The 24,729-nt window shown below is 42.7% G+C and overlaps 1 protein-coding gene across 1 annotated transcript; it reads right to left on the bottom strand.

Annotated features, from left to right (window-relative positions):
• Window positions 1–6,326: 6,326 nt before the first annotated feature.
• On the bottom strand, window positions 6,327–14,199 carry VCAM1 (vascular cell adhesion molecule 1). The gene is made up of 7 exons (XM_062003873.1): window positions 13,980–14,199; window positions 12,987–13,262; window positions 12,040–12,354; window positions 11,146–11,418; window positions 10,311–10,574; window positions 9,601–9,867; window positions 6,327–7,139 (listed from the first exon to the last, which is right to left on the bottom strand). Exons 1-7 carry the CDS (start codon window positions 14,044–14,046, stop codon window positions 6,979–6,981), a joined length of 1,623 nt encoding a protein of 540 aa, XP_061859857.1. The 5' UTR covers window positions 14,047–14,199; the 3' UTR covers window positions 6,327–6,978.
• Window positions 14,200–24,729: the final 10,530 nt, after the last annotated feature.

Raw genomic sequence — 24,729 nt, 5'->3', positions numbered from 1 at the left:
TTTGTCATTAACAGTGGAAACTATTCCCATGTAAACAATTTTTTACGCAGTTTATCACATTTTTAAGTGTTCTGCCAATTCAGCATGGTTCCCAATATTTCTCCCTCCTCTGTTTTATTGCTGCTCTCACCCTTGTTGTATTATTACCCTTATTTTAACAGTTTAACAACGTATCAGCCATTCTTTAACACTCCCTGGTCAAGGTTTCTCTGTACCACAACCACGAAACTCTCTGAGAATCTGAACAACCTACATCAAAGCTTTCCCCAGAGTTGTTGTGAAAAGCATAGTGAAGGCTTTCCCCTTGTTTGCAAGGAGCAAGATAAGATGTGGTGCTTCGTCCTGCCCGTGCCAGCTCTGAACCTGACTGCCACAGCTGCCTCCTGCTTCACTGTGTCCCCAGAAAAGGGAACAGGGTAGCACAGTGTAAGAGAAAAAAACAGAAGTCAAACAATCCCTCTGCAACAAACCCAAGGGAATTCCTCTTCAGCCCTTCAATGAGTCAAAAGATCGCTTCCCTCACTTCAAAATTGTTCTCCTTTACTTTGATCTCAGTTCCTCAGAAGGGCCTAGGTCTCCCAAAGGAGCAATATTCCAAAGTACTGTGCACTTTTGCACCTTTTGGACAAGAAAACTTAAACTTTGCTAGGTGAGAAGCAATTCTGTGAACTGACATAGCAGTCCAAGCAGCCCTGTTGCAGACACTAAACTATTGCAGTCAACAACTTAGCACCATAGTAACTAGGTAAACGTTTATAACCAATGATTGAGCAAGGATTTGTTCAAATTGTAAAAGCACACACCATGTATAAGGGCCTGGCAAGACCAGACAAGTTCAAATTTCTTTTGATGCCAAGTAAACAGATTAACATCTTCTCATTAGCATAATTAAAGCATTTAACCAATCACTGTGATATTGAGGAATTTTCTAATGGTTCAGAAGCAATCAAGGTAAAGGGTAAGTTAAAAGATGGACATTTCATGCATGCTTTTGTTGGCAAACATAGTTCTTTGTGTGTAATGGATAAAAACCTTGAAAACTGTAATTGCATGAGCAGAGGAGGTGTCCTCCATGTTCCCAGTAAAACAAAGACCTGCCTGCTTATCTGCATCCCTGTGTAGATCAGTTGTGTTGTGACTGTGGATCCATCACCATACTCACTTGTACTGTGTTCACTCCAGTCATTGGCAATACAGATTGGATGCAGAATCACTCCTTAATAGGTTTTGTACATTCAGCCCTCCAACTATAACTTGTGGGACCAGTGCCAAATTCCCCCCTGGTGCTGCTGACAGCTTGTGGCATTGCTGTGCAGAGTTCCTCACACCACATTCTCTTGTCCCAGACTTTATCTAGAAATCTAGATAGCTCAGTGTCAAAAGATTGCTCGAACTTTCACCTGCTTTCTTCCAGTTAGAAAAGAACATAAACCAAGAAACATCAAAGGGGGGTTTGCACCTCACCTCTAAGCAAGGACATTGTGCATGCTGTGAATCTACATAACCAAGTGACCAAAGAAAGAGAAAACAAAACCCCTGCAAGTTACTGAGTGCAGGGAAGCAAACTCTGCCTTGGGAAATTCCCTAGTCTCAGGCCTTGGAGGCTGAGGGCACATTTGGAGAACATGTGGCAATACTGGTTTTTACAGCATTTTTTATGCATTAACTGTTACCCACCACTGGTTAAAAACTTGGTGTGACCTACTGTGGTGCTTTTTATGCTCTACATCACAGTGAACCTAATTGTCTTTTTTACAGTTACCTCCTTACCTGGATCTGGTTCCAAAATGGCCATGCACTCATAACAGGCTGCAGAAACCTTGGGGTAAGTCAGCCTTGGTCTCTCCTGGTGTTTACATTCTCCACTCAATCAAGCCCAAAGCTAAACAGATGCTGGTAGTAACTCGTACCTACCCACCTGTCTCTCATCTCTGCAGCTAGAGGGCTTTGCTAGAAAAACCACAGCAGCTTTGAGGAAGCAGATTTTTATGTCCAAGGTGCACATCTTGGAGGTTCATACAGGCCCTTTCTATTGAGTTAACAGTGAGCTAGACACAGGAAAGAAAAACAAGAATAATTATACATGCAGACTACTGGTGAAGAGTCTTCTTCAACTGCTTGCAGCTACAGACACTTGCTACAAACCAGGGAACACATCAAAGCAGGTTTAAGTTCTGCCAGTAAGTCTATGGATATAATAACCAGGACCTTTCAGTACATTTCTATTTTGAACACAAGATTTCCAGCCCATGAGTTTAGCTTTAGAGGAGCCCATGAGTTCTCCTGTATCCTGTATGTTTCTTTAGCTGCTGCTGCAGATATACCACAGTTTTGGCTGGCAGGCAAAGCAACTAGAGCACTGTTCTTCCATGTTGTGGCTCTTTACTTGGGACACAACTTGGGAAGAGTGGTTTATGCCAATGCTGTCACAGTCTCCCAAAAGAAATGATGTTCCTTAATCAATACAAACAAAACCTTGCTATCTGCTCCATCCCTGCTCTGTTATTAGCACCAAGGTCACTGTGGCTATCAACTAGAACAAAAGACTCAACAACAATGTGCCACTGGAACTGCATTTTGTTGTGTTCCTTCCTTTTTCCCAGAGCTTATCTACAAAACCTAAAGTATCTCCCCAAGATGTTTACTTCTGGACACCTCTCAGATAAGGGTGTCTGAACGAATTGTTCAGCAGTGAAGAACGCTGCTGTCTTGCCCACTCTCCCTTTAGGATGCTTGGATATGCAGGGAGGGACAGAATTAGTGGCAGTCCACATGGTTTTACAGCACATAGGAATTACCAGACAAATTAGATGTAATTAGATGTGTTTGGACTCCATGAGGCCTTTGACTTTGTATCATGGAGCTTTCTGTTTCAAAAACACCTGTATTCAGAACAGCTCTGACGGGCTGTATCCTACAAAGGGCTGGGAGACTGTGATGGAAATAAGTCATTTACTCATTATTCCCTGCAGTGATTCTCTGACAAATGAAATAAAAAGCCTGTTGATGGAAACAGAGCTGCAGGAGGAGAAGTGAAGCAGCAAAATCACCTCTGGCACCAGCAGCCCCGGCACTGGAGGATCACGTGCAGATCTTTTGCTGTGCCTTAAAGGGTATGTTGAAGGGCTGGAAGGCATTAAGAAAAAAGCTACAAGGATTCTTTCCTGCTTATAGAGGAAGGTAGGCTTCCAACAGCTCCATCTGTTTAGTTCATCAAAGAAAGAAGAGACAGCTTGATTACAGTATGCAATTATCTTGTGGGGAGAAAGGTGTAAAGGTCAGAAGAATTGGTCTAGGAAGGGAAGGACAGCGGTATAGTCTCCATCTGTGGGGAATTTCCAGTCCAAATCAGAGTCCTTACACGGGGACACCTTCTGCTCAGAGGAGTGAACCTGGTCCAGCAGAGCAGCAGGCCAATGAAGCTCAGTGGCCTGCCACAGAGATAGACACCAGGTCACCATGTGGTCATGCTCAGGCTCTGCTAGACCCTGAAACTGGGTGGAGCCTTGGAGAAGTTTAAAAGCCTATTTTCTCCTGTTTAAGCTTTGCATTTTAAGGAAGAGCACATCTGAACTAGCTGCAGGGGCTGGGATTTTGCAATCACCTTTTCAGATCCAGGCTCAGGTTGGCATTGACCCATGGCTGGGGTGAGCCCCTGCTCTGAGGACAGTGGGTAGCTGGTGTGCTTGAGCAGAGGCCCAGCAAGGGGAAAATGCAACTCTATAACTCACGAGGTGATTTTGTGGAGGAAATGCGAGCAGAGATGTCCCAGCCCTTGGCTCTACAGACCACCTTCTTGGTCACAGAGCCTGGCCCTGTGGCAAGGACTCTTACCTCAGCCCCTGGGCAGCTCTGAGCCCTTCTCTGGGAGCTGCTGCTCACGTGTTTTTGCCAGGTCAGAGGCTCTGCATTTCACTTGATGAGAAACAGTGCAAGGAGAAACAGTATTCCTTCTGTAATTTACAGTCAAAACGAGAAGTTATTTGATTGTGAACTTTTAACCTGCATGGGACAATTCTGTACCCAAATCATAAAGTGTCCTGGAAAACACCAAGAACCAGGCAGCAGGGGAGGAGATCCCCTGGCAAGGTCCTTTGTGGTTTCACTTGCTGCCCAGACAAGAGCAGCCTCTTCTAAAACCAGCACTAAATCAAAACGAGCACTCTATCTATTTGCTTAGCAGTTTGGGGTGAAAAACCGGCCTTGGGGAAATCACAGACCAACTCCTATTGGCTTAAAAGACTTCATGGAGGCTCTGGGAGGGCAGATAAAGTCTGTGTCACAGATGCTGGTGAGATCAACAGACAGAGGATACTGGGAACCCCCGGAGGAATTTCCAGACAAACTTGCAAAAGCATGGAAGCGCTGTTGCAAGATGACTGCTGTTTCTCTCCCACTCATCCTTCCTTGCTTTACTCCTCCTAAGAGACTACAGGAGAGGGAAAACCAGCACAGGGACTGCTAAGCTCTCCCTCCAAGCAAAGCTGACCCAAGACCACTCAGAGAAGGCATAAGAAGGCAAGACACATCCTACGAGTCCTCGTCAGTGCCCCGGCTACCACACTACGTCTCTGGCAGTGGGAGACTCTATTTTGAACCTGCCCTCTGACCTGGCCTTGAGCCTTTCTGCTGTATGCTCCCTGAGGATGGCTAAGCAGCAGTGGCCACTGGATTAGGGATGCAGTCCATTTCTGCCTATTCCCTTCAGTATTTGTTTGTGGACCTTTAGCTCACTCTTTTACACCGCCCTGTGAGCCAATTGATACTGTTATCCTCCACAACCTTCTGCAGCGGCTTCCAGTAGTTCCCCAGTCACTGTATGTAGAAGCACTTTCTGTAGCTTTCATGACATGGCTCTCTCCTTAGCTCTTAGTCCTGTGGTTCTGGCAGGGCATGATTTAGCAAACAGCAGTTGTGCATCTGCTGTTTGCCATCAGCTGCCTTCACAATTTGGAGAACGTCAGTCACATCCCCTCCTCCTTCCGAATTCTCTCTCCCACTGGAAAGCCCCAGGCATCTTCCTGTGTTCCACTCCTCTTTATGTCTTTTCTGACTATCCTTCTTGCAATGCTGATACCAGAACTATAGCCAGAGGGCAAAAATGTGTGTACACCAAAGTTTTGCACAGAGGAAAAATCATGCTTTCTGGCTTGCTCACAAGACAGCACTGAGACAGGCCTGACATTACTCTGAATAAATATGCCTGGCACCACCTCCAAGAAATGTATGTCATGGGCCTGTCAAAGCTCTCCTCCTCCTCTGTCTTCAATCTTTTCTTCACCCTCCTACTGCACACTCATATTCCTCCAAGCCAAGTCCACACGGCTCTCCCATTTCTCTGCTACACCCCCACTTCCCAATCTCACTTCCCAACTGTAGATAAGCACAGGACCCTGCCTGCTCTGAGCTACTGTGCACAAAACACTGCTGAATGTGCTATGAAAGCCATATGGGAGCTTTGCACCACTGCCACATGCTGCAGCTACCTGCCAAGAGCCATCTGTTCGTGTTGCTGCTGGGGGCAGTTGTTGCCGTTCATACCATGCCGAGAAAGTCTTTTCCCATATGTCTGCTTGACCTGGTGTGTGCAAGGCTGGGGGAGCCAGGCACACCTTCCTGTGCCCACCACAGTGGCTGAGGGCTGCTGAGACAAGGAGCACTTTGTCTCAGTCCCAGTGCTTGCACCTCCCACAGCTCTGCCTTCAGTGCTCAACATCACCAAGCAGATGAGTCAAAGCAGCAGTGCTAGCCCAGGAAAGGGATGGAAGGGACAATGCCATCAGACTCCAGCTCCCCATCCCCCTCATCCTCGCCTCTCTTTCACTATTCTCACAATGATTTTGGCAACAGTGGAGAAAGTGTGCAGTGGAAAAAAATCACACTAAGGAGAGAGAAGCATTCAGGCAGTGTCTGTGCAAAGGCAAGGGCTGACTTTGCCCCAGGGAGGAGCTGGGGAAAGGCATTGCTTCAGGAAACAACTCCACCACGCCTGCAGAGAGTGCACAGATTTTTGCCTCACTCCCTTGCCTATCCTTTGAGGCTGCTGCTCACCTTGCTTGTGCCTGGACCAGCAACACTCAAAGCTGCTGTTGCTAAGGAGAACAGTTTGCACTGCTTCCTTGCATAGGAATGTGGATTGTGACAGAGTTGCCCCACTTATTCTTGCTAAAGATTGAGCCAAAGAAAGGCAGGGGTCGTTTTATTTTGCACTGAAAACCTGTAAAGTAGAGGTAGCAGAAGCTTATATTCTAAATGAAGGGCCCCATCATGGAACAACAGTATTCTGACAGTGACAGGAGATTGATTAAACCCTGAAAAACACCTCAGCCAGCCTCAAAGTAACTAGCCCATCATCTCAGCTGCTTTCTTAATAATATTTAAAATAAAACATTTCACAAATGAGCCTTGGGATCTTAAATTCATTTAAAAGTCCTTAGGAAGGCACAGCCCCGTGCTCGTGTAACTTCACTGAAGGTGCAGTTTCTGGCCATACCCGAGGGAAGAGAACATTTTCCAAACATCACCACAAACAGACGAGTTATGTTAAAAACATTCATGCTGGAGAGCAATACAAAATAAAACATTATCCTCTGATCAGCTCAAGTAATGCTGGTTTAGATCTCTGAGTCGGCAACATTGCTCTGTACAGCTGCAGTAAGACTGCACTTTCCCAAACTGGTACTCAGTCGAACACAGTTATAATACAAGTTATACACTATGTACAAACCTAGTTCTCCAAGGAACTCTGTCCACCCTGCTCCAACACAGAGGTGATTTAGCAGTCTCTAGGACAGGACGCTAGGTTTCTCTTTGATTTCAATACTGAAACACTGATCAAAACATGAACAAATATCTATCTGCTATCACACGCTGGTTTCCTTATGTCACTTGTTTGTCACCATCCGTTACAGAAGAGTAAAACGAGTCCCAACAATAAATAACATTGCTTCTTAGGAACTTAGAGTTATAGTCATGCAATCACACTTTCAGCCTGAGTGCTTTTACAAGACTGTAAGATCCATTGATCTTTGCTTTTCTGGACACGTAGATCAGAAGCGCAACTGCAGGTACTGCTACTGCTGCTACACCGGAGAACGCAATAATCACTGGGAGCATTTGATCTGGTTTTTCCAGCCTTCCTGAAAAAGGAGACAAAAAGGAGAAAAAAGTGGTGTGAAAACCAATTGAAAGAAGTAGATGTGTTTTATTGTAAAAGCAGAGCTATCCGTGCCATTGATTTTGAGCACTGCTTCTGTTTCCACCACAAAACACACTTCAAAACATCCTCCTCGTGCTTTTTTCTTCAGTAACTCCATATTACACACTTTAAGTCCTAACCACTACCTTGGTCTTGGATTTGCTATGCAAGTTCAAACCCACCTGATACCATCTACATTGAGGAACACCAGGGAGCTCATGAAGAATACAAGAATATAATGTATTGTACCCAGGAAACATTTGAAGTCGTTTCTGCAACCTGGAAGCAATGCCTCGGGAGAAGACCATGTTTAAAAAGCCAAATCCTTTGATCTTCTCGTGAAACAGAACTTTCCCTGGATTATTCTCACTGTTCATGTATGTGGAGAGAAATGTGGCCAGGATCCACCTTTTCCTGGCCCTATCCTTACTGCACCAACTTAGATAAGAGAGACAGTAACGTCCACAGTGAAAGGAGATTAAGCACAGCTTATTCTCATCAGTCATTCTATGATTTGGTTTGGGTTTTTTAGGTTAACTGCAGTGTTGTTGCACAGGGTCAGCCATGAACCACTTATGCTCACATTGACACAAAGTCCATTAGAAATTCTGGGCAAAAGTTGAAAGCAATAGATCTACCCACCTACAACAGCTACATCAATCACTTTGATGTTGTTTCCAACCTCATTGAAAACATCAAGTGAGTATCATCTACCTGTATCACTTTTTGTGACATTGTAGAGTGTAAAAGTTCCATTCAGTGATGGCAGAACAATGTCTTTCTGCCAATGGACTTTCTTCAGGACCATCTCTGGTGGGTTACTGTATGTGCTACATGTAATAGTGACATTTTCTCCTTCTTTAACATTTTCTGATGGGTGTACTAACAGAGTAATATTTTGGGGAGGAACTGAAAAGAGAAGAAATGCAAGGTAGGATTTAGAATGAGCAGAAGCAAAAACCTCACGAGGTCTCAGCAGTGTGTACACACACAGTGCTAATCCAGTCCCTGGATTCACTACACTGTTTGAGCATGTAGCTAGAGACACTACTCTGTTACTAGCTGTCCTGGACAGATCAAACACTGCATCAGTTGATGAAGCATGTTGCATATCGTTTACATTATATGGGCATTTTTATTCTTTTCCTATTTTAAACTCCCTGCTTCATCATTTGAGTTCATGAAAGGACAGGGACCAGACCCAGAGGTTGATGTCCTCTTTCAGTGGAAGAGAAAGAGACAAGGCAAAGGAAGGAGTCCTAGAATAGTTTGGGGGTTTTTTTCCCCCCATCAGGTTCCACAATTTAACATCCTGTTTTCAAAGGTGGAAGCAGAACTATGAAAAGATTTGAAGCAGCAATTATTTTATGCATCTGCCATTTTGGACAGCAGTTTTGATTAGCACCAAGATCCCTTATGAAAAGAGCCAGTGCAACTCAGCACAGTTTTCTAAAGACCATGAATTCTTAATGGAATTGGAATGGCATCTTCACTTCCTTTGTCCAAAACAAGCTCTAACATTAACTCAGGACAGTAGTTAAAATACCTGACCTCTGACATAAAGAGCTAGGTGCTGAGATGGCCCTCAGTTCAGTAATGACATGCAGTCTTTTAGCAGAGACCAGCCTACAGTGTATTTACCATCTACTGCTTCAAGGGTTCCAATATCATCACCTATTCTCTTTCACAGAGTGAACAGATGCAAATCTGTGGATGTTACAAGACAGTAACACTTTTCTCCTTATATCACTGCACTTGAAGGGAAAACTGGAAGTGTATTCTCTGGCACAGCTACAAGAACAGTGAAGGACAAGGAAAAGAGATGGGTCAGTGGCAGAAGTGATCCCTGAGCAACAGCCTGTTACCATGCAGTAAACAGAAGCAGCAGGGCTAAAGTGGAGAAGTCAGCTTACTGCTGAAAAGGAAACTGCTGTCATTGCACGTAGATTGAGGAATCAGCATCTGGTATAGCTTAAATGCAGCTTGCAAGAACAGGATACAGAGTCACAACTTAAATGCCAAGGGGCTATAACACAGTCCCTCACAGGGAAGTTTCAGCGTGTACTTTCTCTTTGAGTCTGTTGTGCACAGGCATCTGGATCCTCCACTGAGACCTATTTGCAAGAAAATTTAGGCACTGAATAACTTTGCCTCATGTATACAATTGCCAAATGTAAGGAGTGATGGAAGCACAGCTGACATGAGAAATTTGCATAAGGTATCTGTACTAAGGCAGATTTCACCCTTCGTTGTTTAAAGCTTCTCAAATGACTTAATGACATTAGGGCCACCTTTAAACCCCATTGACATCAAAGACAGAACTCCCCTCATCCTTCATAGAATGAGCTCTGGACCTAGAACACAGAAACCAAAACATATATGTTCCATCTTGATCTACTGACCTTGAACAAGTAACTTCACAGCTTTTTCCTCTTTGCCCAATTGGTTGTAAGCTTCACACTCATAAAGCCCCAGATCTTGACTTTTTATGTTCCGTACAGTTAAAGTCGCAGCTTCAAAGATTTTCTGTGACTCCCCAGTGGCCTTCCTTTTCTTCCAAGAGATCACTGGAGCTGGATTACCAGAACTTGTACATTTCATTGTCACAGTTTCTCCTTCCTTAACAGCAGTGGCAGGGATGACAGAGATCGTTGTATTCCTCGGGCCATCTGAAAGGAAAAAGCCTGGAGTTAATCATCAGTGGATTTTTTAGAGCTGGACCACACATCCTACTGGATGCCAGCTTGTCAGCCTCCCAGGGTTCATCTCTTTTTCATTCTCAGAGTAATTAAAGCACACAGTATCACAGCTTCCATACAAAAGCCTCTCAATAGCCTCAACACACTAACCAAGTGCTTCTAGCCAAGCATGCCAAGAAGGCTGATCAGTTTCTCACTCATTCAGATCCTGACTTAAGACCATTGTTATATTAAGGATCTCATGTCTTCATGTTGCTCATCAGCACTGCTCCTTTCTTTGGGGAAGAGTAGAGGACTATGCTGATCGTTTTGTACTCACAGGCTTCTGTTTAGCTTGATGGTTACGTTTAGCACTGAAGTGGAGAGTTAACTAGTTGCTTTTAAAGGACTGGGAAAGCATTGCACATACTTACACTCCACATTAAGTGTTATTTCACTTTTTCTCTTCCCAAACTTATTTTCTGCCACACATTCATAGCCTCCTCCATTTAGGAATGTCACAGATGGAAGAAGAATTCTCCCCTCACTGTAAGGTCCCATGTCTGTACCGTCAGATTTTCTCCTTAAAATAATCTTGGGAGGAGGGTTACTCTCAGCAGAACATTGTATGGAAACATTTTCTCCTTCTTGAACTGTTGTAGAAGGCTCAATGGAGAGTTCTGCAATGCTTGGAGCACCTGCATGACAAAAGAAAATGCTGTTATACTGATGCAGAAGTACTAAAGATGGAGTGATCTAAGAAAGCAGGAGTTGCTGGCCTGTTCGATTTTGGTCTCAGACTCCATCTGAGACTTTTGTCTCTATTGAAATAGCAGTAGTAATAATAACCCCAAACAGTCTTACTATTAAATGACCACCAAGTTTACTGCTAGTGTCTAAAACTACTGGCTCAAAAGCAGGAGACTGATGCCCATAGGAAATTGCTACCCATTAGTGTCTCAAGGAAATGACCGTGTCCCCCATGCCACCACTTTCTCAGTTAGTTGTATCACTGAGTGTTGCAGTGCAGGAAATGTGTAGAGGTATGCATCTACATCAGCAGAACAGACACAACTGGCTGAAAATTAAGCTCAGAAGTGAAAAGCACAGCCCATGAAGAGCAGCAGTAAAGTGAAAGCTAAATCCTGAATAAGTGTCATGGAAATCCCCTTAATTTCCTAATTTTCAGTGTTTCAGCATCCTCCAAACCAAGGGGCAGCTGCCAATTGGGTACAGCATAATACAAGTTAAATTCAAGCAGACTTGTACCTTGTATAACAATGTCCACAGCTGCTGTCTCTGTTTTATTAGTTTCTAGGTTAATTACTTCACAGATGTACAGTCCTGAGTCGGCGAACCGAGCGTGGGGAATAGAAAGGGCGCTGTTTTCTAGCAGATGCTGGATGCTTTTGTCAGACAGTTGTTTTCTCCAAACTATTTGTGGTGGTGGATTACTCTCAGTCACACAAGTGAGGTTTAGAGGGTCTCCTTCCATCAGTGACTTGCCTGGAGACGCAATAATCACGGTATTTTGTGGCCCAACTGAAACAGAGCAGAAGAGAGAGAGAAGGTTGGTAAACTGATGCAGAATGACATAGACGTCTTCAACACTGGTTTCTCTAGAGGCACATTTCACACAATACCAAGAAAAAAAGTGACTGTGTATTCCAGCAGCAGAGCAGAGCAATTTTTCAAGACTTAGTAAAACATTTAGCTTGCAGCTTTGAGAGCTAAGCTGGACAACATATGTACTTCTTTCTTCACTCTTACGTTTCTCTCTCCTGTTGAGGACTATAAACTTGGAACTGCTAAGCATACACTGGCAATTTTAAAAGCGACTCTTTGTCTGCATGCTGCTGGTTTTCCTCTAGTCTTTGCTTTCTGACAGGGCACCAGTGCCACAGTGAAAGTGAGAGAGGTGTTGGTAAAGCATCGCCGGACTTCTGTCATGAACGACAGCGGCTGTTTAATGACTCGGTGACTGCTACTGAACGCAGCAGAATTCAACTGAATGCAACAGGTTATCTGCAGAAACAGGTTATCTACAGAAACAATACAGATAAAAGCTGCAGGTTATAAATGATTCCTGGCACATCCTTTGTGAGCCCATTCTAGGAAACCTAACATTAAGCAGCGCTTGATGGGAGAGCACAGCGTACTTACACTTTGCGTTGAGTTTCTGAGAAGTCACTCTTTCCTTGGGTTCAAAGTCCATTTCAGCAATTGGTAACTTGGCCACACAGGTAATTTCTTTCCCAACATCTTCAGCCGTGGGATGAAAGGAATATTTCACAGTCTTGGTCTCTGTGCTGTCAGCATCACTGAAGTTCTCCTCGACAAGAAGAACTTGTTCCTCTTTCTTCAGGAGTACTTCCAGGCGATCAGAAGGATACACATCAGGAACTGTACAGGTGACGACGACTGGCTCTCCAGCAGCTAAGGATGGGCTGATCTCAATGACAGGGTCACTGGGGAAAGCTACAAGAGTAAAATCCATTTCTTTAGCCTAGCAGAGATGAGTTCTAGGATCAACATCAGAGCATGACCCAGACAAACATTTTGAGTTTAGAGGCATGCAGAACGTGAAGTTCTATCAACTTTATCCCAAGACATATCTTGATATGAAGACAACGGGTCACACACTAACAGGAATTAGTCACACTTCAACAATTGTACAAGTACAAACACAAATGGTGCAGCAAGGGCTGCCTAAATACAGGCACCCAGAGCAATCCATGCACTGGTGGTAGCCTGTTTTCGGTGCTGGTAGGTTTAGACTTACAAATCATTCCCCTGTAAACTGCAACAGCTTGGCTTTTTTATTCCCCTAGCTCTAGGAATGTTTGGGGGAGTTTACATTTTGGCTTTCAAGTATCACCAAGAATAAGAATAAAGAAGATCCACAAATATTACCTTCAGTGCAGAAAGCTAAGCAGAAAGAGGCTGAGAAAGCCCCAGACAAAGGAATCTTCCAAGGAAGCATATGTTGAGCTCTAGTAGACTCATGACTCTAGCGTTGGGAGTTAACTGCCAACCTCAACACCCAAAACCAATTGCTGATTTTTTAACAAACATCTGCTACATAAAGAAAATGTTACATTTTTACTCACAGTAAAGTTCAACTTTGATGCTCTTCTCTTTCTTTTTCCCATCACAGAACACAGTACATAGATAATCATGAGAATTCTGAATGCTAACTGGGTTCATAGTCAAGGTAGAATAAGTCCTGTGGTGATTCACCGTTCCTCCAAGGGGGTTGTCCATCTGTGTTCTCCAGGAAAAACTCGGTGATGCACAGCCAGTGGTGTTGCATGTGAGTGTGAGTGTTCCTCCAATCTGTGCAACAACTCTGTTAGCAGGTATGATCTCCATTTCAAAAGCTTTAACTACAACAGACAGAACATATGTAAATTCAGCAGCATTCTCAATGTTTATTTTCCCATTTCTTCTCATGTCCTACTGTGACACAAGTCTGTAACTGTAAAGTAAACCTGCAAGGTAACGTGCAGGTTAAACCACTGACACTCATACAGTGGTTCACATCTCCAAAATACACCATAAACATTGTTTTTGTCAAAGGGAAATCAGACTCAGATGACTGTAACAGACAGTTCTCATGTATAAAACAGCACAAACTCAATGCTTTTGGTAAAAACAACTGCATTGGCACAATAGAAGGAGCTTTTTTGTTGTGGTTTTGCGTTTTTTTTTGTCAGGTGGATATATTTCTAAAGCTTTGTAATGTTTGAGGGGAGGTAAGATAGCAGGACAACTGCAGAATTACTTTCAACGGGACATTTGCTGCCAAACTTGACTGATACTGTCGGGGATGACAGTAAAAACCAAAGATGCAGTGATACACTGCAGTTGTCTCCTAGGCTGTCTTTAAGCAAACTCTAAAGACTGTGTCACTGCAGAGCACAGAAAGGCTGGAAGTGAACATCAAAAAAAGCTTCCTGACATTTTGGCAGAAGTACTTATTTGATGGCTGCATTCACTGAAATGGAAAAGCAACTGGAACAGAAAGAAATGAAGATCAAACAGTAAATTACAGTTCAGTTCACACAGTTAAAACCAAACAGAGCAAACACTCCCCAACTTACCAGTCATTAACACACACAGAACTACCAGCAGCACCTCTTGGCTTGTTCCTCCCATCTGCTTTAACATCTGCAAGCGCTGCTACCAGGTAAATGAGTTCAAAAGCCTCGCTCTCTCTTTCCTGTGAGGCAGCACAGGGAGATCCCGCAGCTCTCAAGAGCCCGGCAAAGCGGCTCCGGACCGACTCTCAGAGCAGCTGCAGCTCCCCGCGGCCGGCCCGTGTCCCAGCACAGCCCGCAGCAGCGCCGCGCTCCCGGCGGCTGCCGCTATAACGCGCGGCTCCGGCGGGCGGGGAGGGGCGGGAAAGCCCCGGCCGGGGAAGCCCCGCGGGGCCGGGCCGGGCCGGGCCGGGCGCAGCGCCCCTGCTGCCGCTCCGGCTGCGCAGCGCAGAGCCGCGGCCCGCACCGGCACCCGCGCGGGGAGACACCCAGCCAGGTCCCAGCCTCAGAACTACTGATACAATGGCGGCCCGTGGGTAATTCCAAGCCATTGAATGGCTCTTTATGGCTGATGGAAACGATATTCTAGTTTGCTTTCAAGTATTAATACATGTGTAGGGCTGAGTCTTGGAAATACTCCTAACAATGCTCAGCTCTGTAAACAACTTCACCCAACTCAGCTTTCCCTTTGAACACTGGCCTACCAGCGTACAAAGTGACATCTCTCACTTTCCTTTTTCACCCCTAAAACTGAAGAATTAAGTCAGATAACAGAAGTCTGGAGATCCAACTTGGTCAGCTTGAATCAGGCTCACGCTGCTCATGTGAACTGAATCAACTATTTTTCCCCATCCCACTTTAAAAACATCTGTAAATTATCCCCATTTCAAGATGCTGCTGGTGTGCATCACGCTACTGACGTGCCTCTCAGGTCTCTTCCATCTTGTACAGCACCATCAACTCAGATTATTTTCAGCATTTGCTTTCTAGAAGGTGAATGAATCCAGTCTGGAATGTTTCTGAGGGCAACTGTTAGTGGCTAATGTAGCAACAATGTTATGAAAACCGAAAAATAACATCTCCAGTGTTTAATTTTCATCTGGGAAACACTACGAATGCAAAGAATGGGTTGAGGGTTCCCCACCTCAGTTGTTTATTTATTCAGCCATTAGAGGAGCTCATAAATCACTAAATAAAAGGAGTAAGAAAATCAAACCAAAATACACGTGTTTTTAAATGACTCTGGCCCATTATTTGCTATGTAACAGTTTGGTAATTTGATGTCTGTGAAATATTGTCATCATAGAGTGTATTTTATAGTGTATAGTGTATTTGTAAGCAGCGCAGTTTCAGATAACTAGTAAGTGAATAATAACTTGGAAAAGTAAAGGTGGGAGTAACAGCACTGTGAACACCAGTGAGATTTGATTGCTGAAAATCTGGTATGACATGGACACAATACTTTTTGAGTCAAGCAGATTTTATGGTTGATACCCTAAAGCTAGTTGCAAAATACCATGATGAGGTGAGAGGAGTACCAGAGGACACAAGGCTCCTGCTGGACCACAAGCAGCGTGGTCTTCCTCAGGAACCATTGTTTTCTGTTTTACCTCTGACTGCAGCCGCCCTTGCATTTGTACCCTCATCAAAGGATAGCTGGGCAGTACAAGCTGCTGCAGAAACACATGAGGTAAAATAAGAAGCATCAACCATCTTCTTTTCATACAATGATCTTAAACTCATGAAAATCAAAGGGCTGTGATGATTGTGGAAAGATAAAATTGTGTCCTCTGGCAGAAAGCATGTCTTCAAAATAATAATAATAGTAATAACAATAATAGCAATTATGACAACAACAACAACATTATTCAGAAATACAAAAACCACCAAGAGCTGACAACCCAAGAGTGACCCAAAAGACAATAAGCCAGGGAAAGCTGAAGCACTTAGCAATGCCTATTCAAAAAGTCACTAAAGCTGAACTTCACTGAAACAGACACAGTAGATTATCCCATAAGATATTATTTTTATGATCACCATCATTGGTTTTATTAGGGGAGGAGGGAGAAAACAAATTCTCTTGTGTCCTCTGTCAGAAATACTGTTATCAAATCCAGAAACCCCAAATCTACCCAGAGTAGGTAACGCTATCTACAGAATGTTATTTTACTTCACAGAAAAGGGCTTTTGTTAACTCTCTGAGTTAAGTTGCAAATAGATGCTTTTTAATCATAGTTAGAGAGCAGCAAGAAATGAAACTCTCCTGCTTTGGCTGCTTAAATAACCGTAGGCTGAGCTGAAAGGAGAAGAGTCAAAATTTCCCTGTTTCTGGGAAATCTGTTTCTAGACACCAGAAGATATCAACAGAGCAGGCCATATCCGCATGCTGGAAGAAGGGGAATCAAGTGCTTCATCAGATAACATGAAATAGGAAATAACTCTGATTCAGCTCTCAGTAAATTAAATTGGACAGCTGCCATTAACTTTACTGGAGTTGGACAAATTTAACTCAGACAGTATAGGTAAGAGCAGGGTTAGACAACAAATATTACTAAAGGAAGTACAGATCTGCCAAGAAATAACACTAAAAAAATACCCTTCAAACTTGCCCTTTGCCCAACTTCAAATGTGAGCCTTCTGTGTATTTTTAAAACCCCAACATCAGGCTGCAAATTAGAAAATAGGTGCCCAGTTTTCTTATTGTCAGAACTGGCTGTTCTGTCTGAGAACAAATCAAGATCAGCTGACAAGTTTTAGCAGCTGACCTCAAGAGACCATCTAGTGTTTTTATTCAAATGGCACAGAAGAGGACCCTGGGGATAAATATAAAGGCTGCATCTCAATTCACAGTGAGGTAAAATACTATAGAACCCAGAGGAAGAAAATCCTAACACATGGAGAGTGTAATGAGAACTGGTATGTGACAAGTATTACAAGAATATTGCTAAAGGCAAAAGAGATTAACAGAATTGGGCACTGTGAGGTAAATACATGCTTTCAAAGATATCCAGTAATCAAAAGAGCCTTTTCTCAGGCTCTGATGGACAAACAAAGATAAAACAATTGTGTGTCAGGAGGGGAGTTTGGAAATACTGAACACATCATTTTTGGCCTGGCATCAGAAAATACAAATGCCCTTCAGGAAACTGAAACTTACTTCTGCCTTTTTCTGGAATGTGGGAAAAGAAAACAATTCCAGAACTGTTCTAAGCATTTGCTTTACCTCCTACAACTGTGCTAAATACCTATATGATTAACTTCAATCCATTTCCTTTAGGCAAAAGAGATAACAACTTCTTGATTTCTTAATGAATTCTTTGTATAAAATGCACTCTATCCAACATGCCGGTTATCCCACACTTCTAACCCTCCTCCTGCTATTTCATGTGCTGCTCAGGCCCATGGAGGCTGCTAGGGAAAGCTGAAGGGCTAAACCTCACGCAGAATTTGGTCTCTTAAAACCTTCCCCACTGGTTTTTGATTGATGGCCAAGGAGCTGTGCAGAAGGGAGCTAATTGTGCTCTTTTGGCAGCAGAGATTTAAAACAAAATGAAAAGGTAAAAGGCAATGAAGCTGATTTGACACTGTGATTCCTGTGTCAGTAATAGAACTCTCCATGGCACTTCATCCCAACATCTGCAGCTAAAGCCATCATTTGGGGGGGGTTGCTGGAATCATAACTTCTATACAGGGCCCTGACACAGAAACAACAGATTTCTTACTAATGGTGTTCAGGTGAGGAGATGCAACAACAATTCTCCAGACTCAGATCTCACAGCAAGTGCATACCTTGGTCCCCCATTCAAACTGCAGCCCTCGCCCTCTCATGAGAGATGTCATTGTGATGCACGTTGCATATCCAAGTATAGAAAACCTGTACAGAGCTCCTGAGGCTTTATGGAAGCAGCTGGGATGAAGAGCTTTCACTCTACACAGAGGGTCTGATACTTCCACTGTATGATCATGCTTAAAGAATAAAATGAAGAGGCATGTGCTGTAACTCAAATGAGAACTGTTTTCAGAGGGAAAACTTATTTGCCTCAACAAAGAAGGAATCCCTTCAGGCATCACATCCAAGGTAATACATTTATTATGGCCCTATCTTGATCGAGAAACTGAAAAAAGATGAACCTGTGGGACGTGTATGAATACTGCTGACTGCAGGGCTTCCAGGGCAGATGAAAATCCTCCAGCCTCAACATTTCCAGCTCTCAGCAACCTCAATAGCCTCCTGTATGGGTTATGTACTATCTTTCCTTCCTCACTGCCTACTGGCTTTCTGGCTCCCAGAGCTTCCCTGGCACTTTTCTTTCCCTGACTCCCTCCACCTTCTTTCTCACCACCTGACAATAATACAATCTCTGCATAGCCCCCAGGAGGGGGAGGAGAGCATCACTGACTCCCTATAATTTTCATCTCTGGATGGGAAGGATGAGATCTACATGCAGATCTATTTAAAGGATTGTGTCTGTTTGAGGGTTTGTAACTTTGTTCCAAGCTACAAAAAGAACACCAACGCCTTACCCTGTAACCCACATGACACCTTACAATTGTACTCCCCATCTAACCTGTCATGTATTGAAAAAAGGGGAAAACAGGAACAACTTCAGAAAGTTTGATCATCTACTTTCCCTTTTCTGGACTTTGTAAAATTTTGTATATAAAAACTAATGCATTTACTTAATTGCATTTCTCAGACACCAGCTCCCCACCTATGACACTTCCTATTTGCCTGGTCTGAAGGCATCCAGAATCCACAAGAGATGTCACATAAAATAATACAGACATATGATAACTTAGACTAACACCAGCTAGTTCAGAGGCATTGCCTGGTTCACTTCACAGAAAGAACAAGAAGTTCACCTAAAACACCAATAAAAGCCACTAGAGAAAAAAGTCCCCACTTTTTATCCCATTCTCCTGTTGCTGGAAAAAAACACAAGGTGTGGAAATTCCAAATCTTGTTTCTAATTCAAATAAATGGAAAAGTATTATTTCATGATGCTGAATCTAAAAGTGAAACTGTTGAGAACTTTTGGAGCAAGCTTTGCTATTACTCACCAGCAGTTCTCCATGGCACTTGTAGGTGGGAAATTGGAGATCAGTCACTTTCCTATTTCCTGCCTCTTTCCTGCCCCTCAGCCATGAGGTACATGTTTGTCCCTATGGACCCAAAAAGGCAAAGGGGAACGATGGGAGCAAGGCCTGTAACAGGGCATTCCAGCTGGAACAATGGCAGAATTTGGATTCTCCTAGACAGGATGCTGCTAATTGCGCTGCTGCTAATTGATTGTCTCTCAGCCTGTTTATCAGAGGCTGTATGTTTTATTCTCTTACAATGGTTCACACTTCAATTGTATGGATGGTGTTTTTGCTGCACTGTGTTATATAAATGTTGTCCTTGCAGTGTCACAGTGGACTGGCTGACTAACATGTAGAAATATTACACAGATACCAGAAAGGAATGAAATGAGTTAATATTGTGCAATTCAAGAATCATAACTTTAAATCCTTCATATGGGTGAGGATTCCATGGATTGCCCAATCTTTTAACTACTTAAAACCCCCAAACCTTAAAGAAACATAAGGAAACCTTTTTTTATCTAGATATTTTCACTTTTCCCTCTCTGGAAGAGTACTGGAAGTTCTATTAGAAAATGACCTTCCAAATAGAAACAAGAAGGAATTAACTGATTTTTACCTCCTTCAAACCAAAGTGACAAGTATCCAAAAAGAAAACATTTTGCAGTAGGAAAATATGTGTTTGTGTGTGTGTGTGTATACCAATAAACCAAATCACACCTAAAGGCAAATGCAAGTCTGTTCAGGACCTGACATCTTTCCTTTATCTCCTGAACATGCTCTACCCTGAATCAACAACATGCTGTTTCCTTACTTAGACAATTTCTTTCGTTCTCCCCCACCCCCACTGAGTTAAATATCATGTTAACTACTGGCTTTGTTGACACTTGCATGGAGGGAATATGCTAAAGTAGAAGCAGCTAAGTGATAAAAACTATGGGCAGATGAGTTTTACTAGACAAGCAAGGGTAAGAAAGATGAGAGTTGCTGGGATTTATTTCCTCTTCAAGACAATTTCTTGGCTAGGCATCAAAGCCCCAATCCCTGTTGTCTGATAGACACAATTGAGCAAGAATGACTTTCATAGCTGTGACACTCTTTATCATGGACCATGTTACTCTCTAGTGATAAGAGGCAACTTGAGAAACGCATGTTTGAAATTGCTGTCAGGCAGCATGAAGGTCTGTGCTGAATTAGCTTGAGAAATGTCTGACTTTCAACATTCACATGTTTCTTAGCCAAGGATCCCTCCTGAAATTTCCCAGAACTATATGTTTATGCCAATTCATAATGGTTTAATTACTCTCTCAGTTGGATACATTTTGCCTCTATTGGCTTAATTTCTGACTCCATCATGTGTGGGTACTAGTTCCACCACAAGGAACCAGTATCAGTACCTCTTCCAACAGCTTGGCTCCAGTTACATGCTTTGCCTACATGGTTTTCTGTCCAAGCTTCTCTCCCTGCAGAATGAAATCACTACTCGCTGGGTCAGACAATCATGCAGCTACTGCTAGGGCTTTCACTTGGAAGCTACGACATCCTAAAGGGAAACAAGATGTTTCTGTGCAGCCTTCACTTTCTAAAAGATCGGGAAGACGTGTGAATGTTGCATATGCTGTGTTGAATGTGTCTGTGGATTAAGCATCAAATCTGGTTAAATTCTGGTAGGCTCATGAGCTTCAGATTAGTTTTACCTCTTTAATGTCTTTTTCTGTTCAGGGCATCAAGTAGTATTGCGAGTTGGTATCTGCAAAGCCATCGGGATCAAGGCACAGGAATTTCCAGGGCTATGCTCAAGGGTGAATTCATAAAGACGTTGAGCCAATTATCTTACCCTCAGTTTCCTAGAACTATCTCACACTGGAAAGAAGCACTCTCTAATAATTCTGTATTACTGATCTAAAGCGTTTGATGCAAAACTAGCAGCCTTTAAATTATCTATGACTGCATTTTATGACACTGATTCATCTGCTACAGTGCCAAGAGCCAGCTGCTGACTTTGCTTTTCTTGAACTTTCAGGCCTCTTGACTATGTTGAATTTTGTGGCACAAAGAGATGTTCATTCTAATTCCAAGGTCAGCATGTGGATGCTGCTGTAGTTTATGCCATCAAAATGTGCTTGTGCATAGCAAATATATTCTATTAAGCATTTGAAATCTCAGATAATTTAGGAATAAATGTTTCCCTGTGTCCTGCATTTTGCATTTATTAATTGAAACTATTTTTAGATGCAACTTCTTAATTGGAAAATTAATGAAGACTATTTATTTTAAAATATGACTAGGAGATCTTCACATTTAACATGAAGGAGGAGAAATTCTCAGGTGTTCTGTAGTACAGAATGATTACAAGAACAAACAGAAATTGATCTCAAGGCTGCAGAGTAATCAGCGTGTTTAACAATCCATTAACTACCCAGAGGGGAAAGGAATGCCCCAGTTTACCTGCACTATTTACTGGTGCCTACTAGACCATCATATCTTAATACCAGTGACAACACAGCTTTCTATGTTAGCAAAAGGATTGGAAAGAGATTATTTAGGCTAAAGCTTCAGATGATTACACAGATGAATAAAGGGTGAGCTGACGATTCTGCACAACGCTCTTCATTACATTTGTTTCATTTTTGAGAACTCTCTGTAAATTTGCCTTGACCTTTGACTTTCTTACTCTCCTTTATGAAATGTCATGTTCTAGTGATTGCATGTCACGCAATGGCATTCGCTTCTTTTCACCAGGGTTTGTATGTATAATAACGCCATTTAAGCTTCACTTTCTCCCTCCGACCCTTTTCAGGCAACCAAAACTCAGACAGCCATGTTCAATGCTTTGACTGACAGACTTGACTGGACTTGACTGGGAATAGCACTTTTCTGGCACATAGCTATAAAGCAAACCATTGTGAATAACTGGAAATCCTGACAGGATTTAATTAGGAGAAATAGGACATGAAAACAAGCAAGAAGTCATGTGTGATTTCTTCACAATCTTATAATAAGCAAGTTGTATTAGCTGTAACAATTTCATAGCTATTCTTTAAGGTCACTGAAGGTTAAATGCTATGGAAGCCTAACTTGATATGTGATAAAGAACTTCCAGTTTTATCTTGGCTGTAATTGCTTGCTGTGTCTCAAAAGAGAAATGTCTACGTTATTCAGGGGACTCTCTCAAGTACCTGGAATGTCAAGAGCCTGGAGTGAAAGTGAATACAGCCTGCATTGCCACATCTGGGTTTACAACACACAGAAGTGTTCAGTAACAGTGAGAGCAGCTTTGTGCTTCCCAACTGAACATTCAGCAAGTGCCCAGGAGCCCAAGGCAGCTTTAAACTCTTGCTGCTAAAGAGGAATGAAATCTACCATTCCTGCCAAAGCCAAAGTGCTTTGCACAGAGACAAATTTCACACGCTCTTCTGTGGAAAACTTACTGCTCAGCTGGGAAATTTGCTATTCAGTGTATGCATGAGTTGCAGGCATTGCCATCAACTTCCTAAAACTTCCAGGATCCACACAGTAGGAGCCTATTGGAAGGAACACTAACACATTTCTCTAAACACTGTAAGTTTTTCTTACTCTGAAACTCTTTCGTGACCAGCCTCAGGAATCCCCTGCAGTTGCTCCACAAAATACAATTCATGCAAATAGATAAAAGAACACACACACAAATAACCACAGAGGGAAAAAGGGGGACACAGGAAATGAATGCTAAGGAAAAAGCTCTTCTTGGAACATCACTACACAGCCTTCAGTTTTCAGTGTCTTTCACATTTTAGGAAAAAATGTTCTATCTACAAGTAGTTCAAATGGAAAGACAAATAGTGCTGCCATCAGCAGTTCAGAGAAAAGAGAATATGCTCTTATTCTTATTTTCATGTATTATAAACCACATCATGTGCTTTGGGTTGGAGGTTATGCTTTTTAGCTTCTTACACCAAAAGAAACTCTTTTTCCTCCATAAATACCACTGCTGCTGTTTTTCCCTTAGATTTAGAACCACTTCTTTGTGATCTCCTCCATGATGCATTAAAGGAAATGCAACTCAACACCAAAAGCTTTGACATAAAGGTCTACTTTTATAAGGGAAAGAGGGTTTTTTCCAGTTATTTCATGATTCATAGAATCACAGAATGGTAGGGTTGGAAGGGACCTTTAGAGATCATCCAATCCAACCCCCCTGCAGAAGCAGGGTCACCTAGATCAGGTCACATAGGAACATGTCCAGGTGGTCTTGAAGCCCTCCAAGGAAGGAGCCTCCACAACCCCTCTGGGCAGCCTGTGCCAGGGCTCCCTCACCTCAACAGGGAAAGAGTTGTTTCTTATGTTTAAGTGGAACTTTTTGTGTTGCAGCTTCATCCCATCACCCCTTGTCCTGTTGCTGGCTACTGTAGAAAAGAGGGATGTCCCAACCTCCTGACACCCATTGATTCCTTTGAGTGACTGTAAGAGTCATGGAAAGCAGGCCAGAGGACAGCTCATACCCTCGATCTCACTCCTCCTCCATTTCCAATATTTCTGGATTCAAATCCTGTTTGAACTTGCTCATCAGTGTAGTCTTGATGAGGAGACAGAGACAGCATTTTCCAGACTTTGACACACCACTAAGGTTTTGGTGTTATCAAACTTAGATTTTTGTCAGAACATACAAGCTCCTGCCGTGGATCAGTCAGCATTTTATGGAGTCAGAATCCCATCTCTGACCCTGGCCAAAGCAGATGAAAAGATAAAAGCTTGAGAATGGGTGAACTAGGTGCTGTTACAAAGCTGCCTGTTGGCATCCACCTCTAAAGGTAAGTTTTCCCTAAGTTAATCATGTCGCCTACTTTGGTTTTCTTCATGGACTCATCTAAAACTCAATGGGATTCAAACAGAAAATCTTCTAGAGATGCTGTTGCACTTTGCATTGTCCCTTCCAGCTGTGAAATTACTTACTAATTGATTTCTTAACATTGAAAGCATCACATTTACTACCATCAAAATCTGGAAAACAGCCACTTTGCTGCTGAGGATCTATGTAACTGAAGTCAGGAGGAGCAGGATTCCCAAGTACTTCCTAGGTGACCTCCTGCCACTCAGCCCAGAGCTCAAGCACAAAGTGTGCCTGTAGTTCAGAAGGCTGTTTTTGCCATAGTGCAAAAGTTTGCATATCTGATCACAGAGAATAAACATCTTTATCTACAGAGTGAAGGTTGGCTCTGCAACACAACTTGAAAATACACGTCAAAACTCAAAATACAAAGATGTTTTGAAGGAAATATGAAACAGTAATCTCTACTGCATACAGTCAAAATCACCTTTTCTTCTCCTGATGTGTTTCATTCCGTTCTCCTCTTGAGAGAAAATTAACATTCACCATTTTAGTAGCAGCTATTACCAGCCTTCAAACATTGATGAGTTTTAGCAGAAAAATCTCTGCCTTCTCCAAGCACACTGTAGATGAAACTTTTCTATGGCTTCAGCCCTTTTCAAAATCCCTCTGTCACACAGGGGATAAAGAAAGAAACAGGATACACAAGTAGAATATACAAAAATAGGAAGAAGTTTGTTTATGAAATGGCAATCAGAGTCCTGACATATACAATATTCTCCTTGTTTTTTCCTTTGCCATAAGTTTTCTGACCCTTCTGTTTTGTTTTTCTGGTTGATTTATTCATCAGCTTTTTCTATCACTATGGCAAAGGCAAATATCCTTTGGAAGGAAGACCATCTCGCCCCTTCCACATTTCCTCCG

Source organism: Colius striatus, chromosome 10 (assembly GCF_028858725.1).
Source record: "Colius striatus isolate bColStr4 chromosome 10, bColStr4.1.hap1, whole genome shotgun sequence".
NCBI lineage: Eukaryota > Metazoa > Chordata > Aves > Coliiformes > Coliidae > Colius > Colius striatus.
Note: the sequence above shows the minus strand (reverse complement) of the source record. Positions and strands in the feature narration are given on the sequence as shown.

Bases quoted from the DNA above. Each gene is read 5' to 3' on its own strand.
- VCAM1 (XM_062003873.1), bottom strand. From the start codon at position 14,046: ATGTTAAAGCAGATGGGAGGAACAAGCCAAGAGGTGCTGCTGGTAGTT. The intron at 13,263-13,979 runs GTAAGTTGGGGA...TGTCTGTTGTAG, and splicing joins TCTGTGTGTGTTAATGACTG to TTAAAGCTTTTGAAATGGAG. The intron at 7,140-9,600 runs GTCAGTAGATCA...CTCCTTTTTCAG, and splicing joins TGTGAAGTTACTTGTTCAAG to GAAGGCTGGAAAAACCAGAT.